Source organism: Peromyscus eremicus, chromosome 8a (assembly GCF_949786415.1).
Source record: "Peromyscus eremicus chromosome 8a, PerEre_H2_v1, whole genome shotgun sequence".
NCBI lineage: Eukaryota > Metazoa > Chordata > Mammalia > Rodentia > Cricetidae > Peromyscus > Peromyscus eremicus.
Window position 1 is genome coordinate 60,999,643 of NC_081423.1, and position 26,692 is coordinate 61,026,334.

Here is a 26,692-nt window from a genome sequence, read left to right on the forward strand (position 1 = left end):
TGCCTAATTTCTCTCTACATTTATCCGCTGTCTCCTCCAAGTTCTATCTTAATTCTCTCATCTTAGTTCTGTCCCATCTTGGTCTTTCTCATCTCGTTCTTCCCCATCTGGCTCTTCCTCATCTTCCATCTCATTCTTCTAGTTCTCCATCTAGTTCTCCAGTCAAAATCCTCTCTCAGTCTCTGAGGTTTACAGTTCTACACCCATGCAATAGCAGTGCTCTATCCAAAGCAAGGTCACCAGGCTTGAGTTCTTACAGGGTCATAAAGGCAGACAAGCGTTTTCCTCAGGCAGTGACCATCAGGCTTTCTTTTACAACCCAAAAAGGGAGTGGTAAAGGAGGAGGTCAGCTGAGAGCTAATATCGGTTAGTATATCAAAAAGGGAATTTATGTGATCAACTTTTAGGAATGTAGATTCCTAGAAGTGATTAGGTAAGAAGTTAGGAGTCTATAATGTTAGTAAGGCTGTATAAGAAAGGAGGGTCTCAAGCTGGAGAGATGGCTCAGAGGTTAAGAGCACTGGCTGTTCTTCCAAAGGCCCTGAGTTCAATTCCCAGCAACCACATGGTGGCTGAAAACCATCTGTAATGAGATCTGGTTCCCTCTTTGGGCCTGCAGGGATACATGGATCATGCAGGCAGAACACTGTATACATAGTAAATAAATAAATCTTAAAAAAAAAAAAAAGAAAGAAAGAAAGAAAGAAAGGGTCTCAGCTTAAATTGCATAAGAAATGAAGCTATCCGCCTGGCCTAGGAGACAGGTGTTGTTTCCATAAGGGTGTTATCTTAGTTCAGGAGATCGTTTGGCCTTGGATGCTTGATAGATATTTTAGATAAATACACTGTTAGGAGTTCTTGGAAACACACAAGAAAGTCATTGTAGGAACCAGCTAATATATATACAAAAGCTAAAATATCACCAAGACTTCTTAAGCCATCGCTTGACCTTTGGAAAAGTCCTTGACCTTTCCAAGTAGTAGCTTTTGTGGCAGTCGCTGAATTCCATTACGTTTTCCTGCGGCTTGCAGCAGCCCTCCCCTCGGTTGCACTTTAATCCCCACCCCTCACTCTTGCAACATGGATTCTCCTCTTGTGATCCCAGGCCTTTGCTCAAGTTGGAGGCATAACTGGTAGCTAAATTCACAGGCCAAGCCGTGCGCCTCTGGGGTGCTTCACACCCCGTTCCAAACTGACTCCCAGGCCTTTTTTATGAACTTCGCGAAGTCTTGCTCTCCAGCAACACAAGCTGTTCCTCTTCTAGTCACCTCTGGTCCCCAGAGTGGACATAGTGGCTGGCACCATGGAAACCTACCTGAAGGGCTGTGGAAGAAAAGATGGACTTTCTGGGAGGGACCAAGGGAGGGCTCAGTGAATGGAGATGGGAAGAGCCTGTGCAGATCTGATGGCAGCCTTTCCCTCCTCAGGCTGTGGAGGAACTGCTAGAGTCCCTGGACCTGGAAAAGAGCAGCTGCTGCATGGGCCTGAGTCGGGTAAGTTGCCCACAGATGGGCAGCCAGGCGTTCACTTTCTGGCGGCCCTAGTCAGATGGCTGGCCCTCCCTCCCCGTTCTGCTGCTCAGTCAGACTTTGAAATCTCCCTATGTCCCTAGCTCCCCACTGACCACTCAGGCCAGGGTGTAGATGTTCCAGTTTCGGCTAACTTGACTTAATTGCCAGGATAGCTGACTGGTTCAGGACTGTGAAACGTCTGTGATGGCAGAAGGGAGTGGGTTGGAACCTGGTCCTGAACTTGGCCCAAGTAGGGAGTGAGAAACAGAAGGGCTGGGTTTGGAGGGAGGGGGCGGGGCTTGGAGGAAGGGGCGGGGCTTGGAGGGAGGGGGCTGGGGAAAGCCGGAGGTAGCAGAAGAGCAAGCAAGGACATGGTGCGCTGAGCCACCACTACCTGCCCACAGGCCAAATTCCTCATCTACATGGAATGTGTAGCATAAAAGGCAGGCATACCTGGCCCTGGGTCCACACCAAAGGGTCAGCAGAACAGTCTTCCTGCCCACCTGAACAGGGAGCCTGCCCACCTCTCCCCTAGCTAAAAAGCTTAGCTAGGGGCATTCTCAAATGTGCTCTGGGGACTGGCATGGAGGAAGGGCAGGGGGTGGCCAGAGAAAGAGTCATGGATGTGTTCCTCTGTCAGCAGAGGAAAGGGGCGCTGGTCACAAGACCTCCTGCAGAGTGTGGGGTGGAGGCGAGGCATACATATTACGTGTCCTGTGTCCTGTAGTCTGCAGGTTGAGCAAGGTCGCGATTTTCCCTGACCCTCTCACTGTGTCTTCTCAGCGCAGTCTCTTGTGTCCTTGGCTTTCTCAAAGTCCCTCCTGCCCTGGTTATTGCTTCCCGGTCCCGTTTTTCCTTTCTCTCCTTATTCTGTGTTTGTTCCATACCTTTGGTGTCATCTTCCTGCTCTGGTCTCTGTTTTGTCTGTGACATCTGGCCCCCCTTCTTTCTCTCTGGTCACCCTCCACCACACACACATGCATGCACGCACGCACGAACACACGCACGCATGCACACACACCTTTTCTGAGACTCAGAGGCAGCCAGCTGGGCCGCCTGCAGTCAAAACCATTCCTTTAGCTGCTCAGCACCTCTCAGGTTAGTTCACACCCAGGCTTTTCTGTGAGCTCCTACCCCTCTAGCAGGCTGGACCACTGCTGGCTGGTCCTGGGAGTGGCACTCCTCCAAGCCAGTTCCCAGGTTCCCAGACACATCTCAGACAGGAACAGGCCTGTGCAGGTTGGTCTTCTTCTGGCCACATCTTAGACCCTCGGCTGTCCTGATTCCTCCCAGGTGCCAAGCTGAGGCAGGTGAGCCGCAGGGTCTCCTGGTACTCAGGGGGAAAGTGGGTAAGGTTGGATGTTTGCTTTGAGACAAAAAGCTTTAGCTTTGCAGGCTGTGCTTAGCACTGGCTGGTGAGCAAGGACTGGGTGTTCATAGTGCTTCAGTGGAGGGGCCCTGGAAGGTCAGGCAAAGACTCTGGAGTCTGAGAGCCTCCTGACACTGTAAAGTTTGCATTAATAGGTACTTGAGAAGGAGATGACCATAGTCTTTCACCTAATACTCAAAAGGATCCTAATTTTTTTCTGTATGTGTGTAAATGTGTGTTCACACATATGTGCTTGTAGTGAGCGCTGTTGAATAGAGGCCAAGGGTTGAATCAGGTGTCTTCCTCCATTGTTCTCTGCCTTATTTATTACTATTGAGGGTTTTTTTGGGTTTTTTTTTGTTGTTGTTGTTTTGTTTTGTTTTGTTTTGTTTTGTTTTGTTTTGTTTTCTGAGACAGAGTTTCTCTGTGTAGTTTTGGTGCCTATCCTGGATCTCACTCTGTAGACCAGGCTGGCCTCGAACTCACAGAGATCCGCCTGGCTCTGCCTCCCGAGTGCTGGAATTAAAGGCATGCGCCACTGATGCCCAGCCCACCTTAATTTTTTGAGAGAAGGTCTCTTACTGAGTTGGGAACTCACTGACTGGCTAGACAGACTGGCCAGCAAGCTACAGGATCCTCTTCTCTCTGCTCTTCCCCAGTCCCCAGCACTGGGGCTACAGACAAATGTAACCACACCTGGCTTTTATGTGGGTGCTGGGGATTTGGATTCAGGTCCCTTTGCTTGTGCAGCAGGCATTTTACAGGGTGAGCCATCTCCTTAGTTCCCCTCAAAGGACTCTTAACTCCACAAATGTTCAAGAGGTTTGAGGCTGGCATTTGTAGCCTTTAGACCATTCATGTGTGTGTGTGTGTGTGTGTGTGTTTTCTAGACAGGGTTTCTCTGTGTAGCTCTGGCTGTCCTGGACCTCGCTTTGTAGACCAGGCTGGCCTTGAACTCACAGAGATCCGCCTGGCTCTGCCTCCCGAGTACTGGGACTAAAGGCATGCACCACCGCTGCCTGGCCTAGACCATCCTTTCTCACTGTTTCCAAACCATTATGTCTCTCTGTATCAGTACTCCCTGCTTCCCTGTTTGCTAACCAAGTATATTTGCTTGGCCTGGGAACAAACTGGCTATCTCTTCCCTTAGTGGCTCACATATATATTACTGGAAACTGAGATGTGAGTCAGACTTAAGATACATGGGAAATCCCAGCTCGTAGGATTTGGGGCAGGATCACAAGGACTGAGCTGGCTTTTTTTTTTTTTTTTTTTTTTTTTTCCAAAGCTAGTCTCAGAGGATGAGGCTTTTGTGAAGTCACCAGATGCAACGTTCTCATCGGGGTTAGGCTCTCTCCCTACTTCTTCCCTGAAGCGGACCCTGGTATCCTTCCCCTACAGAGACTAGATTACCTGTGTTCTTGGTTCCCCACTTCATTTTCTTTCTTTCTTAAGGTTTGTTGCTGCCATGTGTATGTGCATGTGTGTGTGTGCCCTGTGTGCAAAGGTGCTCACAGAGGACAGAAGAAGGGGTCAGATACCCTGGAACTGGAGTTACAGTGATTATGCTGATATGGGTGCTTTGAAATAAATTCAGGTCTTCCCGAAGAGCCGGTAGTGGTCTTAACTGCTGAGCCATCTCTCTAGACTGACTTTTTAAGGATGCGTTACGTTTATTTATTTACTTGTTTGTTTCTTTATTTATGGATGCGTGCATGCCACAGTACACATATGGTGGTTAGGATAACCTCAGGTAGTCAGTTCTCTCCTTCTCCCACATGCATCTTGGGGATCAAACTCGGGTTGTCAGGCTTGGCAGCCTAGCCATCTCTGTGTGTGTGTGTGTGTGTGTGTGTGTGTGTGTGTGTGTGTGTGTGTGCTCTGTACCAGGTGAGGGTGGGTATATACCTTGTGCCCCTTTGCCTTCTCAAGGACACCAGAGTCATCATCACCCTGCTCCACATCTCTTACACTCAGGGCAGCAAAGAATGAGAGGCACAGCTGGGTGTAAGGTGCCCAGCAGGTTCCCCACACATCTGTCTTCCAGCCCCCAAACCTGTACGACAGGACCAGCTTCTCCATGAGAGTGTGAAACGTGGGGGTGGGTGGGGCACTGAAAAGAAGAGGTGGCTGGAATGAAGCTGAGCAGGCGGGTAGAAGGACAGAAGCCTCGCCCCCACTCCAGTCGTCCCCCACATGCAGCTTTTTAGACCGCCTCACACCGGGACACACCTTCTCACTCTCCACCTGATCCTGGGTAGCCAGAGCTGTGCCTGGGCCCTGCAGTGGGCCGTGCACCGGGCACAGTGACAGCATCACAGCTGTAGATGAAGGGCCTCCCCTCCTGGTCTGGCCAGTGAGTGCTTCCTGTTCCTCTTTGCCCCAGGGATCTTCTCTGGCCCTGGGCTGCTGTTCTTTCTCTTTGAAGTTAGACTCACCACCTCACTCCTCCAGACCCAGAGCCCTCCTTCCACCTGGGCCTGGCACTTCCCCTGCTAGGGCCCCTCCCCTTCCACTCTTGGGCAAGTGGATTTTCAGGCTCTGCCTGAACCAGAGTCCACACTCCCTCGCCTGCTGGCTCCCTGTGCCAGCTGCCTGTCCCTCTGGCACCTCATCTTGCCTCTCTTTGCTGCCCCAGCCCAGTCTCCGGCTTTTACCAGGCTGCTTCTCCGACAGGTGTTCTTCCGGGCAGGCACTTTGGCACGGTTGGAAGAGCAGCGGGATGAGCAAACCAGCAGGCACCTGACCCTGTTCCAAGCGGCATGCCGGGGCTACCTCGCCCGCCAGCATTTCAAGAAGAGAAAGGTGCTGCTCTAGGGACACCCCGGCCTAGATGGCACAGCAGAGTACCAGTGGGAGGGCGTGCAGGATACCTGCCGGGGAGGCCAAGCAGTTACCATCATCTGAGAAGGAGGTGGGAACCTCCCAAGAGCGCCATGCCCGGGCCAGAGTGGGAAGCATGCTTGAGTGCCCAGCAGCGTGGACATGCGCCCTGGCCAGGGGGCTGTATTGCAAGAGTGGGGGGGGGGAGCAGGGCCCAGGCAAAGGTGGGCTCTGGTTCATGGACTGCTCTATGAAGATTAAGGAGCTGTGTCAGCGACTCCTTTTCTTATTAGCAAGTCCATAAAACAGCCAGCGCGGCCGCCTCGTGTGTTTCAGCAAGATTAGGTTTTATAGCACAGCTAGGCCAGGGTGCTGGAAATAATCAGGCAGCAGCTAAAGCAGATGAAATTATTCCTAATGATGGCGGGACGCGAGTGCCCCATGCACAGCTCCCCGGACTGCCCACCCTCTGAGGGGTAGGGCGGTGTGGGAGCCAAGGTGGGCACGAGAGGGGTCCTGGGGAGCTGGTACAGGGGCTGTGCTGGTGGTGGGACATGGCTTGGCCGAGGGAACTCAAAGTCCATCATGTGGCGACCCCAACTGCAGATCCAGGACCTGGCCATTCGCTGCGTGCAGAAGAACATCAAGAAGAACAAAGGGGTGAAGGACTGGCCCTGGTGGAAGCTGTTCACCACCGTGCGGCCCCTCATCCAAGTCCAGCTGTCGGAAGAACAGATCCGCAACAAAGACGTGCGTGACTTCCGGGGCCAGCTGGGTCCTGGGAGGGACCCTGTGTATACAAGGGTCTTGCTGGCTTGTCTTGAATTAAGGCACTCTTAGGATTAGTCAAAAGAACTGGTGTCTTTGAACTATGCCCATCAAGCAGATGTTCCTCTGGAGTGTTCTATGGGCCTTAGGTAGCTTCTTAGGATAAAATTGTAGTCATCCGCTGCCTATGGAGGAGGGTCTAGGGGTCAGGGGTTCTGGGAGCCTCTCCTCTTGGGGATGTTTCCCTCCTTGAGTCCTCAGGGGACAGACCTGGGGTCTTCACCCCTCACAGCACCTCACTTTGTCTCCTTGCTCCCCGCAGGAGGAGATCCAGCAGCTACGCAGCAAGCTTGAGAAGGTGGAGAAGGAGCGGAATGAGCTTCGGCTCAACAGTGACCGGCTGGAGACCCGGGTGAGTGACTCCAGTCACCAGACAGACTAGCCCCACTGTCCCAAAGTGCCCTGGCCCATGAGCCCTGGCATGAGTTCTGGCTGAGTGAGGCAGTCACTTCAGCTGGTGACCCCTCCCTCCCCCAACCCCAGATCTCAGAGCTGACATCGGAGCTGACTGATGAGCGGAACACAGGAGAGTCCGCCTCCCAGCTGCTGGACGCGGAGACAGCCGAGAGGCTCCGAGCAGAGAAGGAAATGAAAGAGCTGCAGGTGAGAGCAGGCCAGGGTGAAGACAGCGGGCTGTGACTGCCACACTCTGCTTCCCCAAAGCCGCTTGGCACCTCCCCTACTAGCTTGACATCTCTGTCTGCCTGGGGCAAGCGTGTGGCCCGTGTGGTTCAGGACCTTGGGTAGGACAGGCAAGGGGAAGACTCGCAAGGCTTACAAGCTGTTTCCTCAGACCCAGTACGATGCATTGAAGAAACAGATGGAAGTTATGGAAATGGAGGTGATGGAAGCCAGGCTTCTTCGGGCAGCCGAGATCAACGGGGAAGTGGATGATGATGATGCAGGTGGGTCTGACGTAGAGGAGGTAGGCGGAAGCCTGAATGGCAAGCCCTGATGCCCATCCCTGGGTAATCACACACCCTGTCCAGGCTTGCCTCCCCTCTGTGAGCTGTTTTAATACTAAAATATAATAAATGGATGAGAAAGTAGAGTTGCTAAAACCAGGCATGGTGATGCATGCTTATAATCCCAGGTGACCAAAGTTCAAGGTCATCAACTACACAATAAACTTAAGGACAGCCAGGGATACACGAGATCTTGTCTCAAAAGCCAAACAAACACAAACCTCAAAACCACAATGTCAAGGTACTGAAAATAAACAGGTTGAACTGCTGTGGCGACGACCAGGGCCATGGTCCTGGCGGCCTCCAGGGAGAGGATAGCACAGGTCCCCTGTCGCCCTCTCTAGACTTTCCCTGATAGTGGTTCTTTCTAGCCATCATTTCAGAAACACTCCTGAGTCCCTCTGGCTGGCTCCACCCGCTCCTCCTTCCTACCCCTCTCCTTCTGTGCCCTGCCCCTTCCTGGGGATCCTCAACTGACTCTGAATGGTGCTGTCTGCCCGCTACCCTGCAGGCGGAGAGTGGCGGCTGAAGTATGAGCGTGCTGTGCGGGAGGTGGACTTCACCAAGAAGCGGCTCCAGCAGGAGTTAGAAGACAAGATGGAGGTGGAGCAGCAGAGCAGGAGGCAGCTGGAGAGGCGGGTGAGGCTGGCCAGGGAACTGAGGCCTGAACTCGGAGGGCCGGGGCTCAGTGCCAGCTCTACTGGCAAACAGACCAGAGGCAGGCAGCCCCTGGGAGGAACAGGGCAGTGGTGTGTGAGCCGGTCCTGAAGGGACAGCTGGCCACTCCCCTTAGGGTAGTGCCGTGCCGCGTAGGTTCTGAAGATGTCCCTGATCTTGTCCTCCACCCCCGAACTCCTGGTGGCTGCTGACCGCGCACCCTTTCTCCACCTCCAGCTCGGGGACCTGCAAGCAGATAGCGACGAGAGTCAGCGGGCTCTGCAGCAGATCAAGAAGAAGTGCCAGCGCCTCACGGCCGAGCTGCAGGACACCAAGCTGCACCTGGAGGGCCAGCAGGTCCGGAACCATGAGCTGGAGAAGAAGCAGAGGAGGTGGGTGGCCCGGCCTTCTGCCCTCAGAGCCTTCGAGCCACAGGGCCTGCACGTGGCCCCGAGCCTCACCTGCACGGCCCTTGGCACTGGCTGGCGTGTGAAGCAGGCTCCCTTCTGATCTCCCAGGGCTCAGGCCGTGTCTCCTGGGAAGGCCATCCGGGCCTCCAGTCACATGTGTCCACTCAGAGCATACCTGTCATCTGTCCCAAACCAAAAAGGACAGGCTTTAGCCAAGTCCGGGACCACTGGGCCCCCGCCCCTGCCCCCGGTGCCCTCACCTCGGCCCTGCCTGAGTTGCTTTCATTTGCCTGCACCACACAAACACACTCTCCTGACTAATGTCATTAAACTCCCGTGCCACTTCCATCTCATTATGGTAATGACAGAAGGGGGGAGGCAGCCCTCACAGGAGAAAATCCAATCTAAATTAATTTCCCTGCCTGGGAATGGGAATGGGACGCCTTCATTAGCAGCATGAGGAGCCCACACACCCTGGGAACAGTGGGGTACCTCAGGGAGCAGAACAGTGCCTGTTTCCCTCTGCCAGCTTCCAGTAAAGGTACCAATTACCTCTGTGAAGGGTGACCTCACCCCACGACCTGGGAGTGGGAGGGGCAGAACAGATCCCGCGCTCCCCCCAGGAATGAGTTACCTATGTGTCTGTCTCCAGCTCCCAGTCACCTTCCTTGCTAACGGCTTCCTGATACTCTGAGGAGAACAAGGCCGTCCGGGAGGTTTTTTTGTCCCTCCCAGAACAACCAAGCAGTCCACTTCTCCCATTCTTTGACCCTACGCTGTAAGCTGTCCTTTTACCTAAAGACAGCACTCTTAACAGGAACCCCTCCTTCATGAGTACCCCCATAAAGGTGCCAGCTTGGCCTAGTTACCATGTCGCTGTGCTCCCCGCTGGGCAACTTATTAGGTTTCGGCTGCCCGGGGTTTTCTTCCTCTTTTTTCTGCTGTGGGATAGGGAGGGGTGCTGTGGAGTTTCCACAGGAACCTGATTAGCTATGCAGGGAAGGGCTAAGAGGGATTTCAGCAATTTGCTCCCGATTTAGAGTCACTGGGCAGGAAATGGAAGGCTGGGAAGTCGAGGAGTGTCTCTGGGAGCACCTGGCCAGCTGGGCCTGCTAGGAATGCCGTCCAGCCCAGCATGGGGTGCCCTGGTAGTGACTCTGGGGCTGCTGAGGCGGATGGTACTGACCAGAGGCAGATGCCAGAGGCTGGGGAGAAGCCAGCAACTGTACCTGCAGTTGCTGAGTTGAGCATAGAGTGAGTTGTACAAACAGAACATCATTTCTACTCACTCTGATGCCACCCTGCTCTCACCCTGGCACCTTAAACTTTGATCTGTTGGAGGATGTAGAGACTTGTCTCCCGAGGCAAGGTTTGGTCTGCCTCTTTCCCAGAAGCAGTGTGTGCGACCCTCCTAGGCCGCTTCATGACGGACTGTTCATCAGGTGCCTCAGCAGTCTGACCTGTAGGCCCCGAATTCCAATTTCATGTCTCCAGGGCCCCAAGTGATGACTGTATGTGTCTTGTTGGGGCCTTGCTCCATCTATGGCCCCACTTCCTGGCACTTGCTGGGTGCTGGAGACCTAGACTTTGTCCTTTTCTGATGAGGCCACCATGCTCCCACACAGGTTTGACAGTGAGCTTTCCCAGGCACATGAGGAGACCCAGCGGGAGAAGCTGCAGAGGGAGAAACTTCAGCGGGAGAAAGACATGCTCCTGGCTGAGGCTTTCAGCTTGAAGCAGCAGATGGAGGTACCAGAGCTGACCCTCTTCCTCTCCATCCCCCCCACAGCCTGGGGACAGCCCTATGCCAACCTCACCTTCCTTTTGATCTAGGAGAAAGACATGGACATTGCGGGGTTTACCCAGAAGGTCGTCTCCTTGGAGGCTGAGCTCCAGGACATTTCTTCTCAAGAGACCAAGGATGAGGCGTCTCTGGCCAAGGTCAAGAAGCAGCTCCGGGACTTGGAGGCCAAGGTCAAGGATCAGGAAGAGGAGCTGGATGAACAGGCAGGGAGCATACAGATGCTGGAGCAGGTACCAGAGGGTTGGCCAGGGGAGGGACAAGGTGCAGCGGGAAGTATTGCCACCCGCACTGTTAGCACAGGGCACCCGCCAGGGAAGGGCAAGGTCCACATCATTCCTTCACTCTCTCATTCACTCATTCACCTACTCATAAAATGTGCGAGTACTTGGTCAGCGCCAGCCACAATGTGGAGATAGTTAAGTTGCCATGGAGATTTTCACAAAAGCAGGTCTGGGTTGGAAAGATCTAGTGAGGAAAGAATGAGGAGAAGATAATGCAGCCAGAGGGCCAGGAGCTAGCTGAGCATGTGACTGAACAGCCGAGTCAGTTCAGGGGGACCTGCCCAGAGAGGGAAAGCGTCAAGAGCATCTCCAGCAGCAAGCCTCTTCCTGAGTCTTGGCCAGGTGTTTAGCAGGGAGGCACACTCCAGCTGCCCTGGAGAAGCTGTCTGCCAGGGGCTAAGAGTGATCAGGTAAAGAGAGCTATGATGGAGAGCGAGCCTGTGCTCCTGAACGGGGAGCCGCACTTCGGGCAGGACCTTGTGGGGAAAGGAACCCAGTCCTGACTCCCAACCCGCAGGCCAAGCTGCGTCTGGAGATGGAGATGGAGAGGATGAGACAGACCCATTCAAAGGAGATGGAGAGTCGGGATGAGGAGGTGGAGGAGGCCCGGCAGTCATGTCAGAAGAAGGTATGGCATCTGGACCGTCCGGGCTCTTCCTAGGCTGGTGTAAGGACCTGTTCTTTGTCGCTGCTTCCAAGTGAGGAGTTTTCCACATTATCCTCTGTATTCTACTGCTGGTCTGGACCAGCATTTCCCCTCTTAGGACTCAGGCCTGGCCTGGTTGTGCCGTTCAGCCTATAAAAAAGCTTGGGCCCTTAAAAAACCATAGCTCCTCGTCTGCTGTATCAAGCAGTAGCCCTACCTGTGTGTGCACCACTGGGGCCACCAGCTAGGTCAGCCAGCCTAGCTGGACAGGTCCCCACCCTCCTCACTCTGTGAAGTCTCCTGTGGCTGTAGTAGCTGCTGGTGGCCTTCTGCCCCCCTCCAGCACTCACAGCTCCTTGGGTCCCCCACACTGTCCTGCCCCATTGTTCTGGGTTGGGACACTTAGCATGGGAAGGGACTATTGCCCCTGCACACAAAGGACAGCGAGCCTCTGTCCCTGTGACCCTGCAGCTAAAGCAGATGGAAGTGCAGCTTGAGGAGGAGTATGAAGACAAGCAGAAGGCTCTGCGGGAGAAGCGGGAGCTGGAGAGCAAGCTCTCCACACTCAGTGACCAGGTACGCGTGCGCGTGCGCGGGGACCCCACAGCTCCCTGCTCCACCGGCCTAGGACTGGGGTCTTGAGGACAGAAAGCTGGGTACGGGGTGGGGCTCTGCAGCAGGTACCATATCACAGGGGTCGATGAGGGCATCATCCATCACCCAGGCCTTTCTCATTAGCCAGCATGATCCTGACATGCCCAGGAGAGCATCCTTGCTCATTTTGGAGAGTGTGAGGGTGGGCAAGATTAGCAGTCAGCTTGGGAAGGACTCAAGGGAGTCCCATGGTGGAGCTCAGTGTCTTCCTGGATGGTGTCATCCCCCCGCAGGTGAACCAGAGGGACTTTGAATCAGAGAAGCGGTTGCGGAAAGACCTGAAGCGCACCAAGGCGCTGCTGGCAGATGCCCAGATCATGCTGGACCACTTAAAGAACAACGCCCCCAGCAAGAGGGAGATTGCCCAGCTGAAGAACCAGGTACTGTGCTCAGTTGAATCCACTGAAGCTTATTTGTTTAGTTTTCTTCTCCACTATTCTTTTTTTTTTTTTTTTTTTTTGGTGAGCTGAGGACCAAACCCAGGGTCTTGCGCTTGCTAGGCAAGCGCTCTACCACTGAGCTAAATCCCCAACCCTCTTCTCCACTACTGTTAAATCCTTGAAAAGGAAGATGGCTGGAATGTGGGGAGGAAGCCACCCATAGCAGCCAGCTTCCCCAGGGTCTGTGTATGCCCTGCAGTGTGACTGCCAAGCCCTAGGGTGATGTGGATGCAGCGTGCACACTGAAGGAGAGAACAATGTATGCACCACAGCACAACTATGGCTCTGAAACTGCCCTTCATGAAGAAAGAGGCGGGGCAAGAAGGGGGAGGAGGTGGCAGGGGAGGACAGGGAGAGTGCCTGGGCCCCTTCTCCCTGTGAGCCAGTGCCCTGCACGGCCCAGAGCGTGGCTGACGTCTATCCCCTGGGTGGGGGTGGCTCTGTGTCCAGCTGGAAGAGTCGGAGTTCACCTGCGCAGCAGCTGTCAAAGCGCGGAAGGCCATGGAGGTGGAGATGGAAGATCTGCACCTGCAGATTGACGACATCGTCAAAGCCAAGACAGCGGTGAGGGGCAGGGCTGGGGACCGTGACAGGAGCTGCGGTCACCCCACACAGGGCCTTTCATGCCAGGGATTTCTGCAGGACAGAGCACCCCCCCATCTCTGTCCTCTGCTCCCCCCACCCACTCAGAGCAGTATTGAGAGGAGGGAGGGCTGGCAGAAGAGGGAACCAGCTTGGGTGCACATCTCCCTGTTTAACCACCTGCCTCTGGGAGCTTGGCCGCAGGCCCTGGAACCATAAATAAAGGCAGCTAATGTGGCTGAGGGATGTAAACAGGTGCCTGGAGATTAGCAGAAGCACCGATAAGAGGATAGGATGGCTAGGCTTCCTTCCCCTCCCCCTGCCCAGCCCACTGACAAGCCCAGGCGGCAGCTAATTAGAGCTTTTATTTAATGCCTCCCTTTTAATTCCCCACCTCTCCCACGGCCCATCCATTGGCTGAGTGTTCACTCCGGGGATGTGGCCACCACCTGTACCTCCTCAGGCCAGGAATGGGGCAGGGGAGGAGGCTGAGTTTGGCTGTTGGCCTCATGGCCCCCAGCTAGTCCCCCTGCTGCTGAGAGATGCCAATCTCACAGGCCTGATTTATCTTGTGACATTTGTGCTCTTCAGCAGTTTCCAGGTGAGTAATTCAAATTCCTTAATTGTGTTAAAAAAGGCTGTTATAAAATTACCATTTTATTTAAATCTGAGTTAATAAATTTCTTGGCGGAGGCTTCCCCAGCTCCCCACAGCCCAGTAACAAGATGGATGGGGCAGAGAAGGCTCCGACGCAGTCATTTTGGTTTGGAATTACAGGCTAATAGATTCATTCATTTCCTGAAGCTGCTGGTACCTGTCTCTTCCCCTCCCCCAAGGCTGGGAGAGCCGGATGACCCAAGAGTGGGCCATCCCCAGGGGATGTCACCAGCTTGAAAGGTCCTTCCCTGAGGCCTGATGTGGGCAGAGTGCATGCTGGTCAGGCTGATGGTCAGGCTGATGTGCCGGGATGCTGGGTCATTTGTCATGGCAGAATTTCTACCTTCTCATTAGCCTTGACAGAGCTGCCAGAAAGCAGCTGTCATTTAGCACCTAGAAGCCCAGGGTCTGCTGCCTGTCCCCCACAGACAGCTCTGTCCCTCATCTCCCTGCCCAGAACCCACCAGAGAACTTCGCTGGCTCTGGGACTCACTCCAACATACCATCATGTCCCTATCCTACTATCACCCCCAGTAGGAGAGGTGGCATAGGGTGGGGCAGGTTTGGACTTGGCATCCCAGGACCTGAAGACACAGGCCTGATGCCCTCTGATCTACCCCTGCCTCTGTGCAGTTGGAGGAGCAGCTGAGTCGCCTTCAGCGTGAGAAAAATGAGATCCAGAACCGGCTGGAAGAGGATCAGGAGGACATGAATGAGCTGATGAAGAAGCACAAGGCAGCCGTGGCCCAGGTACCCCCGCCAGGAATGACATCATAGTTAAGGTCCCGGGACCACCTCGTAGATCCCTAGCTAGACACCTCCTTTTGGAGATATGTAGCCCTGGCTGCCCTGGAACTCTCTTTATAGACCAGGCTGCCCTTGAACTCACAGAGATCTGTCTGCCTCTGCCTCCCAAGTGCTGGATTAAAGGTGCGCACTACCGCGCCTGGCTCCAGACACTTATTTGGAGAGACATCCCTTGTGAGTCTGAATGGATAGGGGCAGAATTTCTGTTTGGGGGACATTTTCCCCATTCTTCCTCTCCTTTCCCAGGCCTCCCGGGACATGGCGCAGATGAATGACCTCCAAGCTCAGCTAGAAGAATCCAACAAGGAGAAGCAAGAGCTGCAGGAGAAGGTGGGTACCATGGCTTCCCTTGGGAGTGAGAATTCAGGGATCACTGGGGCTGAAGCCTTGATCTCCTAGTATGGAGGGTGTTTCTCTCAGTCATCAGTAAATCACAGAGCAGTGTGAGCTGGCAGGAAGAGCCATGCTTGAAGCCACATCACTATGGTAGATGTTTTGGCTTCAGCTGCCTCGCTTTGCATTTCTATTCCCTCTCTGGTCCTTAGCACCCTCCTTCCTCTCAGAAGGGCAGTATCAGTGCCAAGTGCAGGGGCAGGTGGGGATGCCTTTGCTGGGGGCGGGGGTGGGGCTCCTCATCCTCCTCCTTGTATCTCTCCCTCCCTCCCTCAGCCTTCTCGTCACCATGGTGACACTGCCTATCCCAGACTCGCCACTGCCCTCCCGCTTCTGGATTCATTCTGGACTCTCATTCTTCTCTCGCTCCCTCCACCCCTAGCTACAAGCCCTGCAGAGCCAGGTGGAGTTCCTGGAGCAGTCCATGGTGGACAAGTCCCTGGTCAGCAGGCAGGAGGCGAAGATCAGGGAGCTGGAAACACGCCTGGAGTTCGAGAAGACCCAAGTGAAGCGTCTGGAGGTAGGTTCAGCCTGGCATGCTTCACTGCAAGCCAAGCCAGGCTGCCCTAGTGGCTGGAGCCACGCATGCTCTGAAGGGCTGTGCAAGCCAGGGACTCCTCAGAGTCCTCTGCCAAGCTGCCAGGCCAGCTGACAGGGCGGGAGCTCCCCTCCCGCCTGCCCGGCCTGCTCTCTGGGCCCCGCAGAGCCCGCCTATTTTACATTCTTTATCCGTGCCTGCTTTCTGCCAAGGGACCAGAGCAGCTTGGCTTTTCGTCTTCATATTTTCCTCTGCCACGAGCTCCCCCTCCCGTCCCCCTCACTCACTCTCTGGGAGGGTCATAAATATGCAGCGGATGGTGCCACTGCTCTGAGGGCTGAAGTCTGTTCTCATGGCTCTCTCCTCTTCTCCTCTTCCTTTTTACGTCCCCCCCCCCCTTCCCTCGCTCATGCCACCCTTTCTGGCTCGGCTCTTCTCCTTTCTCTCTCCTCTGTTACTGTCTTTCTTACTCTCTTCCTGTGTCTTCATTTCTTTCCTCATCCCCCCCCTTTTCTTTTAGCCCTCCCCCCTCTATTGGTTGGCCTCTTTTCATCATGCTTTGATCCCTCCTTCCCCACAGTGGCCTCTCCGTCCTCCACCCCGGCCCCTTCCTCTTCGGGTCTCCTGTAACCAGCATGCTCCAGCCCTCCCTGTGTAAAGAGACCCGTCAGAGCCCAGTCTGAGTGTTGACGTGGAGCCTTGTCTTGAAGCTCTCCTGAGCTTATGGACGTCTGTCCAAACACCGTCAGGCCTGCCCGGGAACATGTTCATTGTGGTGGATAAGGAGCTTCTCTGTTGCCCCTTCCCGTCAGTCCCCCTGTCAGCAGAGAAGACTACAGGAGAGAGGTGGACACAGGTGGGCAGCCAAGGGCATTACCCGCCTGGACACAGGAGAGGAGTATGGACAAAACTCCCAACATGGAGAACCAGGCAGAACTACCCAGAACTTAGTAGCTTATTTTCTGCCCCCAGGACCTCAGGGCAGTGGATCACATTTCAGTCCCCATTATCACACACAGGAAAGGGTTCGAGTGGCCGCAAGGGGCGGAAGAAGCCACTGATGGTGGATGGCGGCTCCACCCTCTGCACTCGTCACCTTACTTTTCTCTCAGGCTGGGATCTCTGCACTCGTCACCTTACTTTTCTCTCAGGCTGGGATCTCTGCCCTCAGATTCCCTTCTAACCAGAAAGGAACTGTGGTTCAGACTCCTCCTGAGTGACCCTGTAACCTGCGCCTGTCATTCTACACACCAGGCTGGGGCAGGGCAGGTGGCAGTCAGTGGGAGAACCAGATTGGGCACTGACTCAGTCCTTCCTCACCCTCCCTCCACTCCAAATCATTTCCTGCTTAGGACGCTTCTGCCTGGCAGGGAAGACATGTTCGTCTTTCTGAAGGAGACAGATTCACGAGGCCCAGAGAGATAGCTCTGGATGGGTCTCTTAATCAGGCACTCACAATGCAGCCAGTCACCTCTGAACACCGGCTGCACCTTCTGAGTTCAGCATCTCCGAAAAAATCTCTGATGACCGTGGAGACACTTATATGACAGGCCAGCCTCTGCCCAGAGCCTGCCCGAGTCTCTGCAGTCATAAGAACGACCACAACCCTTCTTCCAGATGGTCTTCTCATTACTGCCCTCCCTAGTCCTGCAAAGACCCCAATACAGGTGTCCCCTTCCCCTTTGACAGACAGCGAAGATCTAAGGGGGCAGATCAGTTGGTAAAGTGCTTACCCTGCACAGCTGAGGTCCTGAGTCCACTCAGCACCTACATAAAAAGCCAAGTGTAGGGAGCGGGAGAGATGGCTCAGTGGTTAAGAGCACTGGCTGTTCTTCCAGAGGCTCCGGGTTCAATTCCATGGCAGCTCACAACTGCCTGTAATTCCAGTTCCAAGGGATCCAACACCTTCACACAAACATATGTGCAGGCAAAACCCAAAAGCACATAAAGTAAAAATAAATTTAAAAAATAATGAAAAAATCCAGGTGTAGTGCTGTAATCCCAGCACTGGATCACCAAGGTTTGCTGTACAGACAGCCTAATTGGTGAGCTCTAGGTCTCAATAAGAGACCGTGTCTCAAAGGACAAGATGGATGCCACCTAAGGAATAATACAGGTTGACTTCTGGCCTACACACGTGTTCCTTCACACAGGAAGACACAACAAGAAAGGATGGGGTGGGGAGAAGTTAAAAGTGAACTCCCGCATCCCTTAGCCATAACTAAGTAGTGGGACCAGAGCGCTTGGCCAGATTTCCCACCAACAGCCCCTCTGCCTGGCTGACAGCCTACCCCCTGGTCTTCCTTCTCAACCTGCTCCCCCAGAGCCTGGCCAATCGGCTCAAGGAAAACATGGAGAAGCTGACTGAGGAACGGGACCAGCGCGCTGCTGCTGAGAACCGTGAGAAGGAACAGAACAAGAGACTCCAGAGACAGCTCCGTGACACCAAGGAGGAGATGAGCGAGCTTGCCAGGAAGGAAGCTGAGGCCAGCCGCAAGAAGCATGAACTGGTAATGTCCTGCTCCTCATGGGTCCCAAGCTGGAGCACCCCACCCCCCAGGTCCTGCTAAGTACATATCCACCTCACCCTGGGCTGTGGGGGGCATTTCAGTGCCCAAGTCCTGTTACATATACACTCACCTCACCCTAGGTTTGGGTGGAGGACAGTTCAGTTCCGAGGACAGGCAAGAGAGTCAGGGGTGGCCTCAGAAGTCTCCATCAGGTGAAGCCCCCACCCAGCCAGCCTAGTAGCCCTTGAATAGAGAAGCCTTTGGAGGCTTCAAGGAGCACCAGGGTAGGTCCTGTCTGGCAGCAAGTAACTTGCTACAGGCTCCTTCAGAGATGCTAGGGGACAGTGTGGCCCTCCTGTACACTAGACTCCCCTCCTAGGAAATGGACCTGGAGAGCCTGGAAGCTGCTAACCAAAGCTTGCAAGCTGACCTAAAGCTGGCGTTCAAGCGCATTGGGGACTTGCAAGCCGCCATTGAGGATGAGATGGAGAGCGATGAGAATGAGGACCTTATCAACAGGTAGGAGGTGGAGCCTCTGGCGTTTCAGGTGGGACAAAGCCCTCGACCGGTGGAGTCGGGCCCCAGGTGGCAGCTTCAACCTGTTATCCCATAGCTAAGCTACCAAATCACCCTCCCAGTGCTAGACCCAGATGGGAGAGGCGGAGGATGCTGGGGAGGGGGGCGGTTAGAAGCTCTCCCATCCTCCCGAGCTCTCCTTCCCAGGCCTTCCAAAGCCTCTGGTGCTGCCTGCTCCCCGTGAGTTATTCCCCCAGTTTAGCTGCACTTCCGATGGCGTCTGCTCCACTCCAGGGAGAGCAGAGATTTAAGGGCGGTGGTGCCTTGCTACCGCGCTAGAGATTTTCCCGCATAAAACCTACCCAGGGAATGGTTTTGGAGAAGGAAAGAGATTTGTAGTCCTAGGCTGAGGAAAAAGTCACAAATCCAGAGGACCAGCAGTGTGGGGGTGGGGCTGGGACCTAAGTAGATCCCGGAGATCCCCACTTGCCACCTCTGGGTCAGGTCCCATCATATGGGCAGGGCAGGGCAGGGCAGGGCAGCCCAGGAAGCTTGCTCCTTTGGGATGAGTGCTGGCAGTGGAGGATCAGGCCTGGTTCTGAGAATTGTGTTACTCACTTCTGCCTGATCTCAGCCAGCCAGAGCTCTCATTTACTGAAGAAAGAAGCGTGGATGAGGGTACTCCTCAGTCTGTCCGTCGATCCCCACCCCCCACCTGCTTCTTCTGGCCCCTTTGCCCACGGTTTCCTTTCTGTTTCCAGTTTACAGGACATGGTGACAAAGTATCAGAAAAGAAAGAATAAACTGTGAGGACCAGAGCCGTGTGCTCTTTGCTCCCCACGGGTGTCTAACCATCCCTAACACAGGGCTTCCTGCCCGGCCCCTGCTGCATGCGGCACGGCTCGCAGACACAGCTTCACACTCTCTCTAGCTGGTCTCTCATGCTAACACCACTGACTGTCCTTAGGCTGGAATGGAAGAACGGGCTGGCTGTGAAGTGTGTTCCTAGAAGGCCAGACTGACCTTCATGGCCCCGGTAGCTAGGATGAGGCTCCATCTCCCTGGCTAAGTCCCAGCCTCCCCTCTCTAGGAACCAAGTGTGGCCACCACCCTGGCCTGTCTCTCTAGGGGTCCAGTGTTCAGGATACATCCTTGGGCTCTTGGAAGGCAAGCTGCCTGCAAGGAATGGGTCTGTTTCGTGTTTAAGGCCTGTCACCTTCCTTAGGCAGATGAGGGTTGAAGGTGAGGGGCATCTCACAGCTGCTTGTGTGGAGAAAGCCTTCAGGCAGCTAATGTGGGGCAGCTCTGCTGTGGCAGGAGAAGGCGGCAGCCGGCTGGGTTTGCTTTGCTCCCTGGGGGCACCTCGGGCAGTGGTGGTGCTCGTGCTGGTGGGAGGAGGAACCTATCTGTGTTGGTATGTCTGTCAGGTGGTGGGAAGCCTAGGACATCTGCCCTTCCCTGTTTTCTCTTTCCAGCGTGTGGGGGGTGGAAAGCGGTGCGGATGTGCAAGGCCTTCAGGCGGGTTTGCTGATCCTCTGTCGAGTTCGACAGGGCTGCTTTGGAGGTTGTTTTTTCAGCATAGGACTGAATTTCCTGCCTGGCAGGCCTCCTCCCCTGGCCAGGATGGGCTGGCGGCCCTGCAAAGGAGTCCGGGAGAGCTAATGATAAATGTAATAGTGTGTAACAGTGATAGAGGGCCGCTGGAGCCCGGTTGTCACACACAATTAATATCCCCTGCCGTTCTGTCTCCGTTTGTTTGTTCCCCCGTGATTCGGCTCCCAGTTAACTAATAGCACATGAGCCCGGACATAAATTGTATTTGACGCGAGGTTTAATTCCGACCATTTAAAATTTCAACTGCCCCCTGAGCCTGCCTGCCCCTGGAGTTTGTTTACGGGCCTGATTATTTAAGGAAGAGAACCCGAACATTGTCTGGATTCTTGCAACTAAAAGGAAGGTGAGGGCAGGCAGGCCAGCTTCTCAGCCCACTGACTGCTCTGAATGTAAGGAAGGAAATTCATATTCTGGGCCTCAATCTGTCCCCGGTGTGTTCCATCCTGCCATCCTTGGGCAGAAGGAGCTTTGAGGGCTGATAAAATGTGCACTGAAGATCATATTCTGAACCGTAGTTGGGCACACACAGACTCAACACACACACACACACACACACACACACACACACACACACACACACACCAGCGTGCACTCAAAGCAGGTGCATGAAAACGTGCAATTCTAAGCAGGCTCCACTGATGGCAGAGGGGCTCCTTCCTCAGCAGCTCCAAGTTATCGAACGAGCATGCTAAGGCGGGCAGAAAAATAATGTTTCGATTTACTTAGAGATACAGTTGTTATTGCCATAACCTTAATGAAAGCAGTAAACAGTGCAGTATTAAGGGAGATTTATACAGAAACACTTTTAACATGTAGACATAGATTTTGCGATGCATACAGCTCCTCCTTTCTAAAGGCAATCAATATGGTTATGAACGGCGGTGATAAATTACAGGCTCTGAAGCCATAGAGGAAGGTTTTTTGCACGGGTGTGTAAATCAGGTGGTATTGGCGTTCCATGGGACCCGTGCACCACAGTAAATCTGCCAGGCTCAGATGGGCACAGAGCTTGTATTAGTGGTTTGGGGGCTGCCTGCTAAACTCCTGTTTACCCGGGGCATCGGCAGGCCTCGTCCCTGTTATAATTCTGTATTTGATGGAAGCCCATAAAATACGCCTCTTTGTTCCCCTTCCCCATATGCCAGGCTCTCTTGTGGTCCCCAGATCTCTGGTTTCCTCTGATGTGTGTGTGTGTGTGTGTGTGTGTGTGTGTGTGTGTGTGTATTTGTGTGTGTATTTGTGTGTGTGCATGCGTGTAAGTATACATGCATGCGCCTGTGTGGCTATTTATTCAAGAACATAATTCAGGACCAGGCCACTCCTGTTGACACAGATGAAAGGAACTTTATATCAAGGAGAAATCTCAGCCTATCCATAGCAGGGGATCTTAGAGAGCAGACATTTTGCAGAATTTGCAAAGCATTTGCACTTAGAAACTATCTCTGTGCCCCCACTGCTTGATGAGGGGTCACCCCGACTCTAGCCTTAGAATTAGACTCTGAGGCTTTCTCGCAGGTCCTGGGGTCACCCTGTCCAGCAGTAGCAGTGGGGAGCAGGGGCTGGAGGCTGCCTGAGGCAGGGATGAGGAGCCTGGAGAGTTAGAGCCCTGCCTGGAGACTCTCTGAGCCCACTGGGCTTCCTGGAGCTGCCCGGATCCTGAAGGCACCAGCAGGCCCTCGGGGAAGGTGCTGCTCCCCTCCCCTTTTTTTCCTGTTTCTAAAAGCCAGAGACACCACAACCTGGTCTAGGATGTGGCTGGTGCTTCATTAACTTAGGTTTGTATTGTTAGCAGCTAAAGAGACCTTCAGGCTCAAGTTAGCCTGAAGTCATGTGAAGGTCCTGCCTCTGTCCTGTGTATGACTGGCAGCCCTGCTTTTGTAATGAAGACATAGAAAATGGTGGTAATCATAGCCACAGTCTGAGGCATCTCAACAAGAAATAGCAACATGGGCCTCAAGGGGGAGCTGAAAGACCCAGGAAAACACACACACACACACACACACACACCTATTTGTTTTATTTGGTTTTTCCAGACAGGGTTTCTCTGTGTAGCTCTGGCTGTCCTGGAACTCACTCTGTAGACCAGGCTGGTCTTGAACTCACAGAAATCAACCTGCCTCTGCCTCCCGAGTGCTGGGATTAAAGGTGTGAGCCACCACTGCCCAGCAATACAAACAATATTGTGTGGATATATGTATATATGTGTGCTACAGCATATATATGGCTTCCAGGGCTTGAACTCAGGCTTGGTGGTGAATGCTATTACTCACTGAATCATCTTGTCAGCTCTAAGACTTCTCTTTAACCAAGCGCCATTAGGCTAGAATTGCGAAGTAGATGGCCCACCTACCATGCTCATCTGGTCGGTCAGCTGACTAGCCTGTCACTCATACCTGGAGGAACGGGTGGTGCTTCCACACTTCCAGGATCTTCTTAGTGGCTGTCTGTCACCCAGTGTGGTCTGCTGAGGGAAGGGACGGGCACCTCGTGGGGTGACGTGGGGTGACGTGCTCACTCTAACCTTTCTGCCCTCCCTGACTCACTGATGCGCATGCCACCTGCATTCCATCCCCCCGCCCCAAGGTGCACCCTCCTCCCTTCTTGCTTTCCTCCCGGCCAGCGGTCCTCAGCTGCCTAGCCTTGCCTACCTCTTTGCTCCTCGCCCCAACAGTGAGGGGGACTCTGACGTGGACTCAGAGCTGGAGGACCGGGTCGACGGGGTCAAGTCTTGGCTGTCAAAGAACAAGGGACCTTCCAAGGCAGCTTCTGATGATGGCAGCTTCAAGAGTCCCAGGTGAGTACTTGGCCTGAAGCAAGGAGGAGAAGCCATCTCAGGCCCGGTCAGGGGCGGGCAGTATCCTGGCACCAAGGGTGCCTCCCTCAGGCCATGTGTACGCTCCTCTGGCCCGTGGAAAGAACACAGAAGGCCAGCTGCTTAGCCAGGTAGTGGTTCCCTGGTTGGGTGTGAGCTCTTGTACAGCAACCATCTATCTACCTGTTGGTGCCTTTGAAGTCAAGACTTGGGTAGGGCACCGGGGACTCTGGGTCCTGGAGCCTGCACAGGGCGGCCCAGTGGCTCTGGACCTCCATACAGCAGCAATGCAAAGGCACAGTTCCCAGAGCTGCGCTGCATTTCCGCCTCCTCCTCTTCCTCTGCTTCCCTATGCTTTTCACTGCCCACCCCTCCAGACTCGCCTGCTGATCTGGGGGCTTGCTCCCCAGCTCTCTAGCCAGTCACGGTCTTCTGATCATACAGACAGCCACCTGGAGAAGCCAGAGCTCCCATTTTTGTCCGTCGCTGGCCAGTTATGGCCTACTCCCTGCACCCCTTCCCACACAGAGTCCCTTGCTCCCTTCCCCACCTCTCCAGAGACCGTAGGCAGGCTGAGTGGAAAAAAGAATCTCTCTCTTTCTTTTCCCCCAAGTCCAGCCCCTCACCACTAGCACCCAGCGGCCCCCTGTAATTGGTTTAATTTATTCGGCCAAACAACATTTTGTTATTGCAGATAATGCCGCCTTCCCCGCCCCGCTGCCGTTCACCACAGTGTGGCACGAGGCTCCAGGTAGTTGACAATGAAATAAATTGAACTAAACGTTTTAGAGGGGGAAAAGTGATGAAATAGAACAATAGTCTAATTTACATGACATTCTCCATGAAGCTATTTTCACTGACGCAAATTATTTTGCTTCATTTCCTCGGATGCTCTTGCCACCGCTTTGCCAGGGCTGTGCGGGTTTTCTCCTCCTTCCTCCCTCCCACTGTGTCCTTATTTTTGTTAATGCCTCTCTCTCTCTCTCTCTCTCTCTCTCTCTCTCTCTCTCTCTCTCTCTCTCTCTCCTGTCATTCATCCACTCTGGGTCTCTCCTCTTGGGCTTCCTGTCCCCCTCAGGACGGCTCACAGCAGCCTTCCTAAGGAGGGCAAGGGGCCAGAGGAGAGACCGGCCTCTGCCCTCAGCTCCCTCAGCTACCGCAAGAGGCTCACCCTGAAGGACTCCATCGGGGGCACTGGGGACCAGGACTCACTCCTCACTACCCTGAGTGAGCGTGCCACCTCCCCTGAAAGGCCCCCCAGGAAGGCCCGTGTGGGCCCCAGGGAGGAACCCGAGCAGGCCCAGGGCAGGAGGAGTGAGGAACAGGATGACTGTAGCTCGGTCTGCTCAGGGGCCGGGAGCCGCACTGGCCGCGGTCTGGAGAAGCGCTGGGGCTCAGACTTTGACCGAGCCTCGACGGTCTCCGCCCCAGTCAGCCGGGCCTCCTCAGCCACGCGGGGCTCTGGGGAGGACAGGGCTCGCTCCTCGCTGAGCTTCTCACTGTCAGGCTCACCCAGCTCCCGCCGCAGCACGTCCAGGCTCGACAGCCTGGCAAGGACCCTGAGCCCTTCCTGGAACAGGGCCTCCGGCCTGGGCCGCGAGAGCCCTGACTCCCGGCTGTCCCTCGGCCAGAGCTGCCTGGATGAGTGGGATGATGGAGCCAGCGTGGCCCTCAGCGAGGCACACTCGCAGTTCAGCCACCCGTCACTGGCCCGGAGTCTGTCTGTGCCCCCCCAGCCACGGGGCTCAGCCTCAGCCTCAGCCTCAGCCACTGAGGGCTCCGGCGTCCGACCAGTCAGCCGCCACTCCTACCTGGATCCAGACCTGGAGGCTGCCATCAACGAGGTTCTGAGCTACAAACCTGTGCCTTTCAAGCGGAGCAGCCTGGAGCCTGACTCTGAGGATGACGACCGGAAGAGCATCCAGAGTGCCCGGAGTGCGCAGCTGGATTGCCCAGAAAGGGGCTCCAGCATCCGCCGCTCTGCCTCTGCCGTGGATGTCTCTGGGTCACGCGGTGGCCACAAAAGCCGGAGCAAGCGCAGGAGCAAACGGAGGAGCCCCAGCCCCAGCTCCAGCTCCAGCTCCAGCTCCAGCTCCTCCAGCTCGGAAGGTTCCTCAGCGCACAAGCGGCGGAGGAAAGGGCGCTCTCGGAAGAGCAAGAAGAGATCCAAGTCAAGAAGGAAGAAAACAGAGACCGAGTCGGAATCCTCGTCCTCGTCCAGCGGCTCCACTGTCTCGGGCCACAGCCGCTCCAGTGTGAAAAGGGGCCCAGCCGCAGACACGGAGGAAACCACCGGGCAAGCGCCCAGGCGCTCCAAGAAGGAAGAGAAGCAGCGCAAGAAGGAGGTCGACAGTCTGATGATGCGGTACCTGTACCGGCCAGAGAGTGACTAGCGTAGTAGGTGATGCCCGGCCTGGCGTGGAGTGCGGCATGGCGTGTGCCACCCTCTGAGAACTAACCTGCTCCCTGCCCCCTCCAACCACCACCTCAGGCTCCCCTCTCGGGCCTCCGAGAGCCTCCTGTGTTGTTTTTGGAACTAATCTTCACTACGACTGTCTAACAAAGGTCTGATCAGCTCTGTTTCATAGAAAGTCAAGGCCCAGAGAGGTTAAGTTAGTTACCTGCCAAGGTTACACAACTGGGAAGTAAGATTACCAGGAGCTCATGGGATCTGTTTAACACCTTTAACCTTTACTGCAGAGCATGTGGGTGACACATAGGTGTCACCCGCATGCACGCACCCATTTCAGAGCTCTCATCCAACAAGGTGGACCCAGAGAAGGCCACTAGCTGACATGGCACACTGGCTGTGAGCTCTGATGAGGCACTTGGCTCCCTGCTCTGCTGCCCTCCTCCCTAACATGGATCTCGAGCTGCAGCCTACACTGTGCCCCACCCTCCAGCAGCCCCAGGAGATGCCTGCTGCCTCCCTAGCCCTCCCACCCACACTCAGCCCACACATGGGCGTCACCTCAGCTTTGCTCATCTTGTAAAGTTCTAATGACTAGAAATTAGCAGCTGCTGAGTGACAACCCCCTCTCTGCTCTCCTGCCTCCCCCGGCTCTTCCCTCTTTGTGCCCACACCTTCCACAGAGAGAGGCAGAGCCTGAATCATTGGGATCCCATTGTTACCAGTTTCCCTGGTGGGTGGTGACATTTCGAATCACCCCTGTTGTGAGACGTTTTCAGCATGGCACCCTCACAGGGCATGCTTGCTGCTTCCCAGGAGGCACAACCCCAGGCTGTAGCCACCTGGGGTGCTACAGTTGTTTCCCCGAAGCATGAACTAACACACCTGTAGCATGCTTGTGTCATGGGCCATCTGGTGAATTGGGCTACGCCAAAAGGGGTCTGCTGAAGGTCCCTTCAAGGAACAGAACAAGAGGAAGTTGCTGTGGCCCTTTGGAAATGGGGAAGGGGAGGCGGTGATTGAGAAGTAGGAGTGAGGAAATAGAGCTTGAATCCAGACCGGGCTTGTGGCAGCTCGGGCCTGCGTGGTGAAAGCACTCCGGGTCTCAGCACTGCTCTGTCGCTTCTCTCATGGCAGATGGTTTCAGAGTGCTCCAGGGAGGGCAGGGAGCATTTGTGGCCTTTGTTAGCTCCACCGGGAGCAAAGATAGTCAAAATATTTGGTCTACAATTTCAGCTTCCTTTTAGCAGCCTTGCTAAGGACCCCGCACCACAGGCGAGAAGTCAGTTGGTGGGTGGAAGGGGAGGTCTAGAAATAAAGAACGCCAGGCCTTTCTGTACCCCTTTCCAGAAGGAAGCCAGTGTCTTTCTGGGCCATCCCAGACTTGACTGGTGACTAGCGGATGTCCTACTGAATCCCTCCAGCTCCCAGTCACCTTTCACAGTGAATAAGACAGAAAACCCGT

General features: G+C 54.6%; 1 protein-coding gene across 5 annotated transcripts in view; it reads left to right on the top strand.

The window, feature by feature from the left end:
• The window catches only part of Myo18a (myosin XVIIIA), a 106,814-nt gene that overhangs the window by 76,379 nt on the left and 3,743 nt on the right, over positions 1-26,692 (top strand). For 3 of the 5 annotated variants that reach the window (XM_059271263.1, XM_059271265.1, XM_059271266.1), the window contains 21 exons: positions 1,428-1,493; positions 5,557-5,685; positions 6,310-6,453; positions 6,794-6,883; positions 7,015-7,134; positions 7,325-7,436; positions 8,008-8,135; positions 8,391-8,545; positions 10,189-10,312; positions 10,397-10,597; positions 11,166-11,276; positions 11,766-11,870; positions 12,182-12,328; positions 12,839-12,952; positions 14,261-14,377; positions 14,681-14,764; positions 15,210-15,347; positions 17,690-17,875; positions 18,255-18,394; positions 19,153-19,197; positions 22,677-22,799. In XM_059271263.1, coding sequence (XP_059127246.1) covers positions 1,428-1,493; positions 5,557-5,685; positions 6,310-6,453; positions 6,794-6,883; positions 7,015-7,134; positions 7,325-7,436; positions 8,008-8,135; positions 8,391-8,545; positions 10,189-10,312; positions 10,397-10,597; positions 11,166-11,276; positions 11,766-11,870; positions 12,182-12,328; positions 12,839-12,952; positions 14,261-14,377; positions 14,681-14,764; positions 15,210-15,347; positions 17,690-17,875; positions 18,255-18,394; positions 19,153-19,197; positions 22,677-22,799 — 2,579 coding nt within the window. The remainder of the gene's footprint in view (positions 1-1,427; positions 1,494-5,556; positions 5,686-6,309; positions 6,454-6,793; positions 6,884-7,014; positions 7,135-7,324; positions 7,437-8,007; positions 8,136-8,390; positions 8,546-10,188; positions 10,313-10,396; positions 10,598-11,165; positions 11,277-11,765; positions 11,871-12,181; positions 12,329-12,838; positions 12,953-14,260; positions 14,378-14,680; positions 14,765-15,209; positions 15,348-17,689; positions 17,876-18,254; positions 18,395-19,152; positions 19,198-22,676; positions 22,800-26,692) is intronic. The other 2 variants (XM_059271264.1, XM_059271267.1) reach the window with 1 other exon arrangement.